This window comes from Cebus imitator, unplaced genomic scaffold (genome assembly GCF_001604975.1).
Source record: "Cebus imitator isolate Cc_AM_T3 unplaced genomic scaffold, Cebus_imitator-1.0 Scaffold121, whole genome shotgun sequence".
Classification (NCBI taxonomy): Eukaryota; Metazoa; Chordata; class Mammalia; order Primates; family Cebidae; genus Cebus; species Cebus imitator.
Window position 1 is genome coordinate 5,164,340 of NW_016107436.1, and position 17,294 is coordinate 5,181,633.

General features: G+C 38.0%; 1 protein-coding gene across 2 annotated transcripts in view; it reads right to left on the reverse strand.

The window, feature by feature from the left end:
- Positions 1 to 17,294, reverse strand: part of DDX52 (DExD-box helicase 52) — a 34,195-nt gene that overhangs the window by 7,018 nt on the left and 9,883 nt on the right. For both annotated transcript variants that reach the window (XM_017539890.2, XM_017539888.2), the window contains exons 3-12: positions 13,448 to 13,578; positions 12,281 to 12,466; positions 10,532 to 10,675; positions 8,781 to 8,892; positions 7,222 to 7,294; positions 6,395 to 6,598; positions 4,579 to 4,669; positions 1,648 to 1,770; positions 1,377 to 1,527; positions 1,138 to 1,213 (exon numbers count right to left, since the gene is read on the reverse strand). In XM_017539890.2, coding sequence (XP_017395379.1) covers positions 1,138 to 1,213; positions 1,377 to 1,527; positions 1,648 to 1,770; positions 4,579 to 4,669; positions 6,395 to 6,598; positions 7,222 to 7,294; positions 8,781 to 8,892; positions 10,532 to 10,675; positions 12,281 to 12,466; positions 13,448 to 13,578 — 1,291 coding nt within the window. The remainder of the gene's footprint in view (positions 1 to 1,137; positions 1,214 to 1,376; positions 1,528 to 1,647; positions 1,771 to 4,578; positions 4,670 to 6,394; positions 6,599 to 7,221; positions 7,295 to 8,780; positions 8,893 to 10,531; positions 10,676 to 12,280; positions 12,467 to 13,447; positions 13,579 to 17,294) is intronic.

Consider the following 17,294-nt stretch of genomic DNA (forward strand, 5'->3'; position numbering starts at 1 on the left):
AGCCAAAGCTCAGAAAGCACAATCAAAAGCTTTACCAAAACAGATAAACAGATCTAAGTACAAACCCCCTTTGGCCAAAACTAGATTTCATTTCCTAGAAATGTAAAGTGTTAAAGAAAAGGAAAAAAAAAAAAAAAAAAAAGAAAAAAAAAAAAAAAAAAAAAAAAAAAAAAAAAAAAGTAGAAATGTAAAGTGTTATCAATCATCATCAACCAAAAATTGCTGTAGGCAGTCAAAATGCAAGAAACTCATCTTCTACATGAAAATCTATGATGATGGACTTAAGACCTGATATTGTGAAAGTATATCACATATACTCTGGCTTCAAAGGGCCACAATTACATGATATTAGAATGTGCTAGTTTTTCCTATATGGCAAATACATATAAAACTAGAACTAAATATAAAACTCTAGTTGCCCCTAAGAGGAATGGGAAAGATGTACCATGGTAAGAGATAATGCTGGCCGGGAGCAGTGGCTCATGCCTGTAATCCCAGCACTTTGGGAGGCCGAGGTAGGTGGATCATTTGATGTTAGGAGTTTGATTCTAGCTTGCCCAACGTGGTGGGACTGTCTCTACTATAAATACAAAGATTAACCTGGTGTGGTGGCAGGCACCTATAACCCCAGGTACTCAGGAGTTGAGGCAGGAGAATCACTTCAACCCGGGAGGCAGAGGGTGCAGTGAGCCGAGATCGTGCCACTGCATTCCAGCCTGGGTGACAGAGACGCTGTCTCAAAAAAAAAAAAAAAAAAAAAAAAAAAAAAAAAAAAAAAAAAAAAAAAGAGAGATAATGCTGACTGGCTTGTAGAGACTCAGGGATTAACCAATTTTAAATTATTCACTAATTTTAAAACCTTAATATTACATAGTAGGTAACATCAACTGATGGCCATTGAAAGAGTCCTATGAGTCTGAAACTTACAATGAATATTCTACTTTGAATATGTATTTCCAAATTCCAATAATGGAAGGGCAAAAACAAGGCCCTTCGGTCATTTTTCCTTTCCCACCTTTCCTATGGCTAAAATTTGGTTGACTAACACTATTATCAGCAGAATTTGGGACATAGCCATTATCTCTTAATTGAATCCAATTTTGCCAGTTTCACACTAGGTTATTTTTTCTAATTTACCTTCTTAATAATGGTTTATCATCTTCAGTGAAAAATGTAATTGCTTTTCCCTTATTCCCTGCTCTTCCAGTTCGACCTAAGAAAAATCAGACCATTTAAAAACACATTATTTTGCGAAATTTATTTATAGAAGTCACTGGATTTTCACAGCACTAAGAAAGGACCATGTGTGCAGGGAATAGCAGAGGTGCTAAGACAGATCAGTGGGTGACAGAGGGAAAGGAAAAAAGGCAACTCACCTATCCTGTGGATATATTCCACTGAGCTGGTTGGAAAGTCATAGTTGATCACCAGGTTCACACCTTTAAAATCAATCCCTCTTGCGAGCAAGGCTGTACAAATCAGAACCCAGATTTTTCCTGCTCTGAAACTGTAGACAGTGTTATCTCTCTGGTTAACAGAATACATATTAAATTGCTTTAGAATGAAAACAGGTACTTCATAAATTTTATGCCAATAATTTAAAATTAAGTAGTTCTTCTGATTTTCAAAGTATACATTTGACTTTACCTGTTGCTGTGTTCTCTCTGCATGAATAACATCCACATTAATACCTTCATATATGAGCTCATGAAAAAGCTCTTTAGCCCTTTCAATGGACTGAACAAAAACAAGAACAGGTGGATTGAAACCCTAAAACAAAGAAGGCAAAAATTGGCACATATAACTCAATCAAAAATACAGCTGGTCAGTATTTCATAATCTGATTGTAGCTCTCTAAAGAACTCAATTCAATTTAGTGTACTTTCTGGGCCAAATTTCTTGGGCCAGTAGTCTAACTCTGCCTCCATCTTCCTCAACATTCTCTCTAATTGGTTATTTTCACTCAACTTGAACTGTATTCTCCATCTTGCTAATTCCAATAACCTTGTCTAATCAATCCCCCTGCACCCTCCTGCAATAACAGATGCCCAAACTCTGAATAATCATCTCTTGACTCCTGTGCTTCAGAACTTTTTTTGGTTCTGCTTAAAGTGAAATAAATATCTTTTTAATTCATTGGGTTTTTCTGGGTGAAATTAATTTTTACTCTTATGGATTTAGGGGTACAAGTGCCGTTATGTTACACGGATATATTGCATAGGGGTGAAATCTGGGCTTTTAGTTGTACCCATCACCCCAGTGGTGTACACTGTACCCAACAGGTGGTATTTCATCCCTCATTAACACATTATTTATCCTAATGATGGTACTCTCCCCAAGCTTGGTCCTCCGTTCTCAGTTCTTTCAACATCATCTTTATCTTATTGAGTTGAATCTCTACTACTGGCCATAAACAAATTATTTTTTTACTACATCTGACATCTGTGTATCCAAGTAAACTAGTTTTACATTTATACTATCAAACCCTTACTCTCTCTCAAACCAGCTTCCTATCTTTTTAACTGTTCATATTAGAGTTTCTTAGCCTTTTTATGATGGTTTACACACCTCCTTTGGAATCTAATGAAGGCTAAGAAACTTTCTTGTAGTAACCACTCATTCACACAAAGTCTTACATACAATTTTAGAGGGTTTGCAGACCTCCCAAAGCTCATACGTGGCTAAAAATCTCTGGTGTATGTTCTCCAAGGGAATATCCTAGAAATCCTTAAATTTCCTAGTGCCAAATAATTTTTTTTTTTTTTTTTTTAATTTCCTAGTGCCAAATAATTTTTTTTTTTTTTTTTTTTAAGACAGAGTCTCGCTCCGTTGCCAGGGTGGAGTGCAGTGGTGCAATCTCAGCTAACTGCAACCTCCGCCTCCCAGATGCAAGTGATTCTCTTGCCTCAGCCTCCCGAGTAGCTGGGAATACAGGCACACACCACCATGCCTAGCTAATTTTTGCATTTTTAGAAGAGACAGGGTTTCACTATGTGGGCCAGGATGGTCTTGATCTCTTGACCTCTTGATCCACTTGCACTGGCCTCCCAAAGTGCTGGGATTAGAGGCATGAGCCACTGTGCCCGGCCAATTCTTTTAAGAATATTAAAACTTCAGCAGGGCACGGTGGCTCACGCCTATGATCCTAGCACTTTGGGAGGCCACGGCGGGCGGATGACCTGCAGTTGAGGGTTCAAGACCAGCCTGACCAACATAGAGAAACCCCATCTCTACTAGAAATACAAAGTTAGCCGGTGTGTGGTGGCACATGCCTGTGATCCCAGCTGCTTGGGAGGCTAAAGCAAGAGAATCGCTTGAACCTGGGAGGTGGAGGTTGAGCCAAGATGGCGCCATTGCACTCCAGCCTGGGTGGCAAGAGCAAAACTCATTCTCAAAAAAAAAAAAAAAAAAAAAAGAATATTAAAACTTCTACCCAAGTAGGCTGGCTCCAGAGTCCATGCTCTTAACCACTAAAGCAAACCATTTCTATAGTCACCAGGTACTTGCAAACCTTTCCCTTTCAATCTCCAACTCTACTTAATGTTTCACCACTAAGGCTGCTGCCCTTATTTCTTCCTCACCTCTGCCTAACCTAGTTTAAAAGCCTGATTGGTCTCCTTACTTTCAGTCTTTTCCTTTACATATTACTGTTTAACTACCTTTCCTTAAAAATTATGTAGCCACATGCTTCAAAAATATCCTGATCCAAACTTTCCTGTAATCTGGTTTTCTTTAATTCCATACCATAAACGGTTTGCCTTAGACAGGTAACTGCTTCGTTAGTCTTCAAACACATGGTGTTCACTTCTACCTCTTAAGGCTTTACTCAAGCTGCTCCCAGAGCCATCAATACTCTTTCCCTCCACCTTTTATCCTGAAAATCCTTCAAGGATCAGTTTAGTAGCATTTCTTCTGTAGGGCTCAACCAATTCAGTTCACCCTTATGACTCCATTATGACTATATGGATGCTTAAAAAAGTACTCCTTAGCCCTTTGTGACACTTTATCAGAAACTATCTTACATAAGTATATTTATCTTATCCCTCTAAATAAGACTAAATTCCAGGGGCAGGGCTTAGGAGATTTCTTGTATTGTCCAGCACTGACACCTCAGTACTTAACTTTTTAACTATGGCTTCTACTCAGTACTTCCTGAAAGGATATAAACAGAAAACCCCACTCAGTGTCCTACTATGCCCCAGTTCTTCTATAAGAAACCAGCAGGGGAATGGAGAGCAAATGCGGAAAAATGAGATTCTCAGGGGTCATCAGGTAGATCATTCCCTCGCCTACTCTGAGCTGCAAAAAGACAACTTACCATGTTCTGAGAGGCAAGCTTCTTTCCCTTGGGATAAAAGTTGGGACAATATACTTCTTAACAATTTACTGCTGGATTACTAAATACGACGCAGGATGATCATATTGTTGGCACAATGCACTTTCTTATTAATTTACCAATGGATTACTGAATACAAGGCAAGATGATGATGATACAGTGCTACCACTGTAATAGCCTCCTACCAGTAATATAAGACTTGACGAACTTCACCAAAATTCAAGAAGTTAATCCACATATACCTTTTTAACAAGTTCTCTCATGGCCAGAAGTTTTCCAGTCTCAGATCCGACAAAGAGAAGCTCTTGTTCTACAGTTTCTACTGCAGAATTCCTGAGAATAAAATATATCTTGTAGTTTGTAAGAGGCAATTTTTGCTTATCCCCAACGAACTCTAAATAAAAAAATTTACACACAACTCCAACAAAATCAACTTTTCCACTGTCAATAAGTACTTAATTATTTATGCCTTAACTTGAAGATAAAACTGTTATTTTTAAATGCTTTCTTGTAATTTAAAAAATATCTTGAAATGCCACCCATTAAAACTTATGTTTCAGTCATAAATTTTCATGTATTTGATTACTTAATTACAAAAAATTTCTAACTGTAAAATTATTGAGTAAAACAATGAAAACATTTTAAAGGTTGTTATTACATATGGTTAAACTTTTTTCATAATGATTAGCAAAGATTTATTTACAGACCGATAGTTGAGGGTGAGATATATTAAGGCTTTATACTCTATAAGATGTTGCAATGTACTATATTGTATCATAAATATTTTTTCCCATTATTGTCAGCCTTTAAATTATGTTCACAGTGAACTTATTCTGCTTTCCTCTATTTTTTTTTTTTTTGATATGGAGTTTTTCTCTGTTGCCCAGGCTGGAGTGCAATGGCACAATCTCGGCTCACTGCAACCTCCACCTCCCAGGTTCAAGAGATTCTCCAGACTCAGCCTCCTGAGCAGTTGGGATTACAGGTGTCCGCCACCAAGCTCAGCTGATTTTTGTATTTTTAGTAGAGACAGGGTTTTACCATGTTGGTCAGGCTGGTCTCAAACTCCTGACCTCATGATCTGCCCGTCTCGGCCTCCCAAAGTGCTAGGATTACAGGCATGAGCTACTGTGCCTGGCCTCCTCTATTTTTTTTTTTTTTTTTTTTTGAGATGGAGTCTCCCTCTGTCACCCAGTCTGGAGTGCAGTGGTGCCATCCTGGCCCACTGCAACCTCCACCTCCCAGGTTCAAGCAATTCTCTTGCCTTGGCCTCCCAAGTAGCTAGGATTATAGGCACGTGCCACCACTCCCAACTAGTTTTTATATTTTTGGTAGAGACGGGGTTTCGCCATGCTGGTCAGGCTGGTGTCAAACTCCTGACCTCATGTGATCTGCCTGTCTTGGCCTCCACAAGTGCTGGGATTACAGGTGTAAGCCCTTTCACTGGCCGTACTTTCTTCTTATACACAGGAATTTTAGGTTTAAAACAGAGTATTCTTTACTGTTCCACTGGCTACATTTTCGCTTAATTTGGTATTACAAACACTTTTTCATATAGCTACAGTCTTCCTACATCATTTCCAGGGTTATGTAATAATCCATCAAGTAGCAATATCATAATTTCTTTAAACTTTTTTCTGTCACTGAGCATTTATTTAGCATAACATGCTCCCCAAAGTATTTTTAAAAGGAAATGTAAATCAAGTGGCTCAGTAACATCAGATTCTTCCTCTTTGGTCCATTTATTTAAGCCATCAAAGAAACTGAATCTTCTACATAGCCACAGAGCTCATGTTATACTCTGTGGATGGGAAAAAAAAAAAAAAAAAAAAACACCTAAAAGCATGATGACAGGAATGTTAATATGACAATCTAAGAACCTCCTTTTGGATTACTCTAAAATAGAAGATCCTTAAACATTCTCGGCTTAAAAGAACACATTTCAAGTAGTAAAACTCTCTCCCTTGTTAGTCAGGCCAAGAAACCTATCTTCTTCAGTCTTAAGAAAAGACTTGTATTAAAAAAAAAATCAACGGGATAATGTTGAAAAACAAATACCTTGCTCCAATGGACACACTGACGACATTGTCCAGGTTGAGTTTGCACCACTGTTCAACATCATATGCAAAAGTTGCACTGAACATAGCTCTTCTGACCTTGTGGGATGTGCAGGCCAGGAAGATGGAAGCCAGCTGGTCTCTGAATCCAGTTTTGCCATCTTCAAACAGTTTATCTGATTCGTCTACTACAAGCCACTCAACACTAAGAAATAACAAATCACCTTGTGCATATTGAACTGAAAGATCCAAGACACTTCACTACACCATGGGGACAGAGGACACATGAGGAAGTCCCACCCCACCACCATGTAAGATGTCCCTTGCTTCCTCTTCTGCCATGACTGTAAGTTTCCTAAGGCCTCCCAGTCATGCCCCCGACTTGTGAGTCAATTAAACCCTCCTTTCTTTATAAATTACCCAGTTGCAGGTAGTTCTTTAGAGCAACATGAAAACAGACTAACACAGCAGGAAAAAGGTAAAAACAAGATAAATATAGCTCAATGTATCTATTCCAATAGCCTCAAAGATACATTCCATTAACAACAGAGCTTTTCATAAACTTCATTAACTCCATCACCATTGCTGAAAGACACAAAAAGGCCTAGGGGAATTCTGTACTAACTGCTTATCAAAATGTGCAACTTTCTTCTAGACCAGATAGTTCTCTTTTCTAAGAGTTTTAAAAAAATCATTATTCTTAGTGCCAACACTGACTGAAGGGAGCAAATAGCAAGCTCCAAAGGGCAAAAATATAAGCAGCAGAAGACAAAATAGAATCAACTAAGAGAAAAACATACATGAAAGACACGAAAATATCATCTGTACCTTGTTAGGTCGATTCCTGGGGGATCTTGCTTTAATAAATAGATTAGTCGATTTGGAGTAGTCACAAGAATATCTATAGGAAAAACAAATAGTAGAAATTGCAAAAACAAGATTTAACTCTCTTGAACTAGCAATTAAGCCTCCTCAATTTCAGTTAATAACCTGAAGTGGGAAGTAGTCATAGCCAACAACAGAAAACTATTATATTCCTACTTTCCTTTGAGTACATTTGAGCAGCCTTTTCAACTCTTTTGTTTTTTTTTTTTTTTGAGACAGGATCTTGCTCTGTCACCTAGGCTGGATGGAATATAATAGCTCACTGCATGCAACCTTGAACTCCTGGGCTCAAGAGATCCTCTGGCATCAGGATTCTGAGTAGCTGGGACTACAGGCACTGCACCAGGCTAATTTTTTTCTTACTTTTATTTTTTATAGAAACAGGCTCTCCCTATGTTGCCCAGGCTGGTCTCGAACTCTTAGACTCAAACAATCTCCTTGGCCTCAGCCTCTCAAAATGGATTACAGGCATGAGCCACCACACCCAGCCTCTTCTCAATTTCTAAGAGGCAAGAACAATTTGATTTTCAAACCTTTCTTTTCCTCCAGTAAAATTCTTTTTTTAAAATGGAATTTTATGCAGAGGCCCAAGGTTTAAAAAAAAAAAAAAAAACAAAAAAACAACCAAACAGATGAAAGCTTTTCTCCAAGTGGATGATGTCAAAAAACAAAAAGAAAAACAGATGAAAGCAGATTCTCTGGCTGATAAAAGGGTGGGGATGTGAGCCATTCTTTTTGTTTTTTTTTTAAGATAGGGGTCTCACTCTGTTGCTCAGGAATACAGTGGTGCAATCACAGCTCATGGCACCCTTGAACTCCTGGACTCAAGTGATCTTCCCGCCTCAGCCTGCAAAGTAGCTAGGAGTATAGGTGCACACCACCATGCATGGCTAATTTTTTTTTTTTTAGTTTTAAAATTTCTTTTAGGGATAGAGTCTCACTATGTTGCCCAGGCTGGTCCCAAACTCCTGGCCTCAAGCAATCCTCCCACCTCAGCTTCTCCACCTCTGTAGCTGGGATTAAAGGTGTGAGTCACTTCACCCAGCTATGCATGCCATTCTTATCTGCCAGAGTATTTCCACGGCAGATTAAAAATCAGTGGTATAAATCAGAATTTTTTGGCCTTAGCACTGTTACCATTTTGGACCAGCTAATGCTTCATTGCAGGGGACTGTCTTGTGCATTGCAGAATGTTTAATAGCATTCTTGGCTATAGACTAGCAGCACTTCTCCCCAGCTGTGACAATTAAAAATGTCTCCAGATTATTGCTAAATGTCCCTGTGATAAAAGGTGGGGGGCAAGATTGTCTCTAGTTGAGAACTACTGGTATATATTTATGTATAGCTTCTCAGTATAATGAGAAGGGGATCTCTCTAGTTCTTCTAAAATTCAAATTTTATACATACATGACTATACTTTAACAACTCTTACATAGCAATTGGGATATTTATAATTTCCAGATTCCTTTACATGCTCTACATCCCATGCATGAATTCCTTACCAAACTTCTTAGATGATTTAGGTCCAAATTTCTTGGCTGCCACTGCTGCTTTGTGAATCATGTGTATCCTGAATCCTGTTCCGTCAGAAATTTTTATTAACTCTCTGTGAATCTTAAAAAAAAAATAAATAAATAAAAATAAAAACGTTAGCTGCTAACATACTTGGACAAGATGTATACTCTTCTTTTACATAATTAATAAATTTATTACCAATCCATGAATATCTGAAATTAAACTCATAATAATCTGTAAATTAACCTGAAGTCTCAGCATTTTGAAACATCCATACCTAACACAAGTCACTAATTTCTTCAGGTGGAGTAAACTAGTTCCCAGAGATAAAACTAACCTGCTACGTACTGTTTTCAGAATACAGTACTATTGGCTTGGTGCCAGGTCTCACACCTGAAATCCCAGCACTCTGAAAGGCCAAGGTGGGTGGATCACTTGAGACCAGGAGTTGCAGACCAGTCTGGCCAACGTGGTGAAACCCCATCTCTACTAAAAATACAAAAATAATTAGCCAGGCATGATGGCGTGAGCCTGTAATCCCAGCTACTTAAGAGGCTAAAGTAGGAGAATCACTTGAACCTGGGAGGCGGAAGTTGCAGTGAGCCGAGGTTGTACCACTGCGCTCCAGCCTGGGCCACCAGAGCGTGACTGTCTCAAAAAAAAAAAAAAAAAAAATACAGTACTATTACAAGACGATTTCATACTTGATATGTGTTTTATATTATGCACATTGGGAGGGTGGAACTGATCACTGGTATAATTTTCCTTTCTCAAAAAAAACTGAGATGAGTCAAGCACAATGACTGATGTCTACAAACCCTGTACTTTGGTAGGCCAAGGCGGGAGGATCACTTGAATCCAGGAGTTCAAGACCAGCCTGGGCAACATAGGGAGACCTTGTTTCCACAAAAAGAAAAAAAACCAGGTGCAGTGGCATGTGCCTGTAGTCCCAGTTACTCAAGAGGGTGAGATGGGAGATCTCTTGAGCCGGGAGTTTGAGGTTGCAGTAAGCCATGATCACAACACTGCATGCCAGCTTGGGCAAGAGTAAGAATCTGGGGCTAAAAACAACCAAATAAATAAATAAAAACCAAAACTAAGATAAGTTTTATTTCTTTTTTTTTTTTTGAGATGGAGTCTCACTCTTGTCGCCCAGGCTGGAGTGCAGTGGCGTGATCTCAGCTCACTGCAACCTCTGCCTTCCAGGTTCAAGCGTATGATACTCCTGCCTCAGCCTCCTGAGTATCTAGGATTACAGGTGCCCACCATCACACCCGGCTAATTTTTGTATTTTTTTTTAGTAGAGAGTGGGTTTCACCATGTTGGCCAGGCTGATCTCAAACTCCTGACCTCAAGTGATCCGCCTGCCTCGGCCTCCCAAAGTGCTGGGATTACAGGCGTGAGCCACCGTGCCCAGCCAAGTTTTTTTTTTTTTTTTGGATGAGAAAAATAAATGTCCAAGAAGGACTGTATTTCAGTAGTCTTTCAACTTCAAAGACCCTGAAGCATTTACCAAAGAAGTGTAAATATGAAAATCACTGTGAAACTTATAGAAAGACTTAAAAGACTTGCCCATATGGAGTAAGATCCAGAGCACTGTGCTATGTAGAGAATACTTGATCATGACAGAAGACATGGTCCTTACTCTTTTATGATCTTTTTATTACCTTCGAATAAGAAAGATCACTGAAGTAAACTAAACGCCAATCACACTCGTAGCTTTCGCTACAAGTCATACCTGGCTGGCAAGTTCTCGTGTTGGTGATATAATCAGGGCTCTGAAGCCTTTATTTGCTGGCTGTTTCAGCTGCATTAAAATAGGAATGCTAAAAGCTAGTGTTTTTCCAGATCCAGTTGGAGCAGAAGCCAGAAGTTCCCGACCCTAAAAACAAAGGGCATATTAAATATTACAAAGAAAAGTACATAAATTTTTCAGATCCTGGTCAAATAATGCTACCAGACATAGAAAAAAAGCAAATAAAATTTTACATAATGAATCCAATCATTCAAGTCGTATTTGCTTTCCTAACATCATCCATCCATGCCACCATCACCCCAACAAAGTTTCTGAGCATTGCCCCCGAATTCCCTTTGAATGGATGTAAAGAATGTGGATACCTAAAATCCAAAGATAATCCATAACCTAAGTTATGTCCTTTATTTCAATTTTTCTTTTCCACTAAACTATTGTCAAAACAAAACTATAGAACCAACTTTTTGTCCTGGTATCTGTATTGCTCAATCACTAGGGAAGGTTTTATTAAATAACAGAATGGCTGAAGGTCAGAAATAAAAAATGGCAATGATCTGAGGGACAGAGTATTTATAGGAGACAATTTTCAAAAAGTCACTGTGATTTTTAAAACTTTAAACTAAAGCCATGATAGAAACAATCTTAAACAAAAATTAAAAGCAAATATACTATAACATGAGTCAACAGCATCATTTAAATGTATGAATGTATTCTCATTTCAGCTCTTGAAGAAAATGAAAAGGACTAGTATAGACGAAAAGGTATCTTACATCCTTTGAACTGAAGGCCATCTCAGTTATATGGGGAAAAAACCCAACTCTCATTGCTATAAAAACAAGCCACAGAGAAACTTAATGTCCGAAAACCTAAGTTAATTCAGATTTCTACCAACAAGTGACTGGATAACAAGTTGTGGTAAATTCATACAACATACTACTACTCAGTAACAAACTATTGATGTATGTATGCATGAATCTCAAAAGCATTACATAAAACAAAAGAAACCAGAAATAAAAGATTAATGTGTGATTCCACTCATATAAAACTCTAGAACAGGCACAAGAAATATACAGCAGTAGAAATCAAAACAGTAGTTGCCTCTGATCAGGGGTGGGGTGAAGACTCAATGGAAAGGGCACAAGAAAATTGTCTGGGGTAATATATATGTTCTACATCTTCACTGGAGTGGTGGCTACACAGGGTTTGCATTGCTGAAACTCACTGGGCACTTAAAAATCTATGCATTTTATTGTATGTAAAATATACTTTGGGAAAAACAGTAAGTCAGGTTATATACAAGAACTTTAGAAACCATCTGTATTTCTGGAACAGTTCCTGGGCATTATAAACTAAATAAATAACGAATGAATAGAACATAATCCCCATTCTCCAAGGGGTTACACAATAGGAAAATGAAAAAGGTAAGAATGATGGGGCAAATACACAGTAGTGTAAAATGTAAAATAAATGTTGCAAGGAAAAGAACGCACCAAAAACCATGGAGAATTGCTGTGTAGGGCAAGGGTACTGGTAAATGAAAAAGATCACATCTAGGTGGAGTGATCAAGACAACTTTTATGGAGGCACAGGGATTTGGGATGAACCTTAAAAGCAAGTAGGCAGGATTTTAACAGGGAGATAATGTGGAAAGACAGATTTCAAGGAGACAGGGAAGACAATGAGCAAACACACAGAGGAAGGAATGCCATAGGCATTCTAGATCTTCATACTCACATGCAGCATAACTGGGATGGCTTGCATTTGGATTGGTGTAGGCATTTGGAAACCTGCATCTAGAATGTTCTGAAGTAGTCGAGAATTGATTTTATATTCCTGGTCAAGTTGCTGAAATGTAGCAATTGGGTCAGGAAGATCGGTTCCTTGGACATGAATTTTGTGTTTATTCCGCAAGAAGTTTATCTGAAAAGTGAAGTAAAGAGGCCACCATAGATATGGCCAAATAATTGTCTTCTCAGATGTTATAAAGCAACATTAACTGTTTCTGGGATAACCTTTAGCAGCATATTAAACTTTTCGGTTAAATCCAAGCCCCAAAATATCACAGATATTAGGTGTAATTCATGCCCTTTCATAGAAAATATTCATAAAATATCTATGCTTTCTTCATATTAATGTTATTGTCATAGTCATAACTTCTAACCTTAAATAAACTTCCAGAAAACAGGTATTGAGTTCATCTACTATTTTAATATGGTGGTTAGCATAAAGTATCAATGCTTTTTGATGATTTACCCTAAAACTCTACTTTTTAAAACCGAGTGCCAAAAAGTAGAGTCTAGTAGTGTTGATTTGGTTTGTTTCCCCATTCTCTGGTGCAGAGACAGTCAAATTCTGGTTTCTGGGTTACTGAAGCATTACCATAATAATTCCTGAAAGGACCTGAAAATACCTCTCCATCAGGAACATGGCATGTGTACAGCAGACACAAAAAAGGTATATTTGTCATTTCTTCCATATCCTACTCCTCATATTCCCAAGTCATAAAATACCTTTCTTAAGAATTCTAACCCTCTAATCTGTGTCAGAGGAAATCCTTCCAAACCAGTGAGCTCAACACAGAGAAGAAAGGGAGCCACATTTTGTTTACTGAAAAAGGCTATGACATTTAAAAAATTTAATTCTAAACATACTATCAATCTTGAAACTTGAGCAGGTCAAGAATTTTATATATTATCTTTAATTTTAAACTAAAATTTTCAGCTACAGCACAAATGCCTACTTTGCTTTACATTTTCATTAAAGTAAAATCTAAATGAATGTAACTAACCTTCTATCTTAATGAAACTATATTCATATTACCAACAGAATAACCCAAGTCCAGTGCACAAGTCACTAGGTTGGAAAATATACATACTTTTGGTGCCAAAACATTTTTCTAACCTTTTCCTTTCTGAGATGCTCCAACTTTCCTGAAGTTAGTTTATTTTCTCTTTGAACTTTTTTGTCTTCAATCTTTGCTTCTACAGATGATATCCACTGTATAGTAGCAACTTCGTCTTGGGAAGTAATTTCTAAAATATATTTTTAAAAAGTAAAAGATTTTAAATTTAGGCAAAATAGTGAGGGCTCATCTCTTCAAAAAAAATTTTTTTTAATTAGCCAGGAGTGAGTGGTAGTGCATGCCTGCAGATCCAGCTACTCAGGAGGCTGAGAGAGGAGGATCATTTGAGCTTTCGAGGTTGAGGCTGCAGAGAGCTGTGATCACACCACTGTATTCCAGCTTGTGTAACAGAGAAAAATCCTGACTCCAAAAAAAAAAAAAAAAGGTTTTAATCTTGGGTGTATGTGTAGCAAGCAGGCTACACCTTCAAACTAAAAACAGAAAAAATACAACTGGTACAACTAGATAAGAGAAAGTAATAGGATGTATAAAAATGGAAATGAAGAGGCAAGTTCTGTGTTGGTATGCTCAGAGCTCTGAAGCTCATTATCTTCCCTTTGTTGGCTGTTTCGGAAGTGTACTGAGTATACTTGAAAACAACAGGGGATTAATTGAAAAGCCACTTAAACAATAAGAAATTTCAATAAGGCACCCAGGTTCTCTATAGTAAATAACAACTAAAAAATAAATATGATGAAAGATCTCACTTAAAATAGCAATAAACAGCCAGGTGTGGTGGCTCACGCCTGTAAGTGAGGCCAGGAGTTCCAGACCAGCCTGGCCAACCTGGTGAAACCCTGTCTCTACAAAAATATAAAAATTAGCTGGGCATGATGGCAGGTGCCTGTAATCCCAGTTACGTGGGAGGCTGAGGCAAGAGAATCACTTGAAGCCGGGAGGTGGAGGTTGCAGTGAACCAAGATTATGCCACTGCACTTCAGCCTGGGCGACAGAGCATGACTCTGTCTCAAAAAATTAAAAAAAAATAAAAATAAAATAGCAATGAACATAATACAATACTTTGAGCTACTCAGTATTATAAAGATAGCAATTCTCTCTAAATCTATGAAGAACACTAACCAATTACAAGTAGCGACAGGATTGTTTTGGGGACTGGACCAGCTGACTTAACAGTTTGTATGGGAGAATAATTATTGTAAGAATAACCTAGGCCAGGCGAGGTGGCCCATGCCTATAATCCTAGCTCTTTGGGAGGCTGAGGTGGCTGGATCACCGAAGGTCAGGAGTTCAAGGCCAGCCTAGCCATCATGGTGAAACCCCACCTTAAAAAAAAAAAAAGAATAGCCTAAAAAATTAAAATTAATAAGCAAAGACTAGTTCTACCAAATTGCTTAATTTCTTTCCATTTCAGTGAGGTATAGATACAGACAATAATCTGCATATATTTAAAGTATCTAATTTGATGAGTTTTGACATATCTACACACCCAAAAAAACCATCACCACATTCAAGATTATTTCTATCACTTCTCCAAATTTCCTCATGATCCCTTATAATTCACCACTCCATGCATAGGCAACCACCAATCTAATTTCTGCCACTATAGACTAGTTTACCTTTTCTGGAATTTTATATAAATGGAATCATATCATATGTACTAATTTTTGTCTGGCTTCTTTAACTTAAGATAGTTATTCTGAAATTCATCTATGTTGCAGCATGTATCAACAACTTACCATTTTATTACTAGCTAGTATTTCATTATATGGATGTACAGTTTATCATTTACCTAATGAAGGACATTTGGGTCATTTCCAGCTTTTGGCTATAAGTAATGTTGCTATGAACATTTGTGTACAAGTCTTTCTGAAGATGTGTATTTTCCTATCTCTTAGGTAAATACTGACAAGTGGAATACCTGGGTAATATGTTAGATATACGTTTAACTTAAAAAAAAAAAAAAAAAAAAAAAACCCGAACTATTTTCCAAAGTGGTTGTACCATTTTACCATCAATACTGTGAGAGCTTGTTTCTGTACATCCTTGCCCAAACTTGGTGTGGTCATTCTTTTTATTTTTAGCCATTCTAATGGGTATGTAGTAGTAATACATTCTGGATTTAATTTGCCTCATGGCTACTGGTGTTGAATATTTTATGTGCTTATCACCACGTGTGTATTTTCTTTAGTGAGTACATACAAGTCCTTTTGTTTAATATACATTTGACAAATATTTCCCATCTGTTGCTTGCCTTTTAATTTTCTTAATGTCATCTTTTGAAGAATGAAAATTTTTAGTTTGGTAAGTCCAATATATCAATTATTTAAAAAAATTTTTGTTGTTGTTCTAAGGAAACTTTACATATCTCAAGGTCCCAAAGATTTTTTTCTTATGTTTTCTTCTAGAACTTTCACAGTTTTAGATTTTAAACTTCAGTCTGAGTCATTTGAAGTTAATTTTTGCTTACAATGTAAAGATAGGTTTGATGTTCACTTTTTTCCACATGGATCCAGCATCGTTTGTCGAAAAGACCTTCCTTTCCCCATTGAATTACATTATTACCTCTGTTGATAACTAATTGACCATATATACATGGGTCTGTGGACTAGCTATTCTGTTTCACTAATCCACACACAAGGGGGTCTTCAAAAAGTTCATGGAAAATCCATTATTATGAAAAAACTATGCAAAAACTTCAAAATTTTTTGCACTAAAATAAACTCATACCAACTTGTTATAATACAGCTGAACTGAATGAATCTAGTCTGAGACACTAAGAAGGAAAAGACAGCAGTTTGAAAAAAGCAACATGAACTCTGCTTAAAACTAAAGCATGAGCAAACATCAAATTTATGGTGAAGCTTGGATAGTGAAATCACTGATGCTTTATGAAAAGTTTATGGGGACAATGTCCCAGAGAGATCAGCTGTTTACAAATGGAAAACCTGTTTTAAGAAAGAACAAGATAATATTGAAGATGAAGTCTGTAGCAGCAGACCACCCACATCAATTTATAAGGAAAAAAACCGTTCATGTCCTAATTGAAGAGGACTGCTGATTAACAGCAGAAACAATAGCCAATACCACAGACACCTGAACTGGTTTGGCTTACACCATATACGTATTTTTGTTCTGTCACCCAGGCTAGAGTACATAGGCATGATCACAGCTCACTGTAACCTCAAACTCCTGGGCTAAAGCAATCCCCTGCCTCAGCCTCCCAGGTAGCAGGTAGCTGGGACGACAGGCATGTGCTACCACATGCAGCTAATTTTTTCTTTTCTTTTTTTCGGAGTCTCATTGTGTCACCCAGGCTGGAGGGGTGCAGTGGTGTGATCTCAGCTCACTGCAACCTCTGCCTCCAAGGTTCAAGTGATTCTTCTGCCTCGGCCTCCCAAGTAGCTGAGATTACAGGCACCAGCAATCACGCCCGGCTAATTTTTTTTTTTTTTTAAAGTAGAGACAGGGTTTCACCATGTTGCCCAGTCTGGTCTTGAACTCCTGGCCTCAAACAATCCTTCCAACTCGGCCTCCCAAAGTACTGGGATTACAGGCATGAGCTACTGCTCCTGGCCCGATTTTTTGTATAGTCTTGCTATGTTGCCCAAGCTGGTCTCAAACTCCTGGCCTCAAGTGACCCTTTGATTTCATCCTCCCAAAGCGCTGGGATTCCAGGTGAGCCACTGAACCTGGACTACTTACCAATTGTTTGTTTGTCTGCTAGCCTGTTTTGTTTTTGAGACAGAATTTTGCTCTTGTTGCCTAGGCTGGTGTGCAATGGCACGATCTCAGCTCACTGCAACCTCTGCCTCCCAGGTTCAAGCGATTCTCCTGCCTCAGCTTCCCTAGTAGCTGAGATTACAGGTGCCTGCCACCATGCTGAGC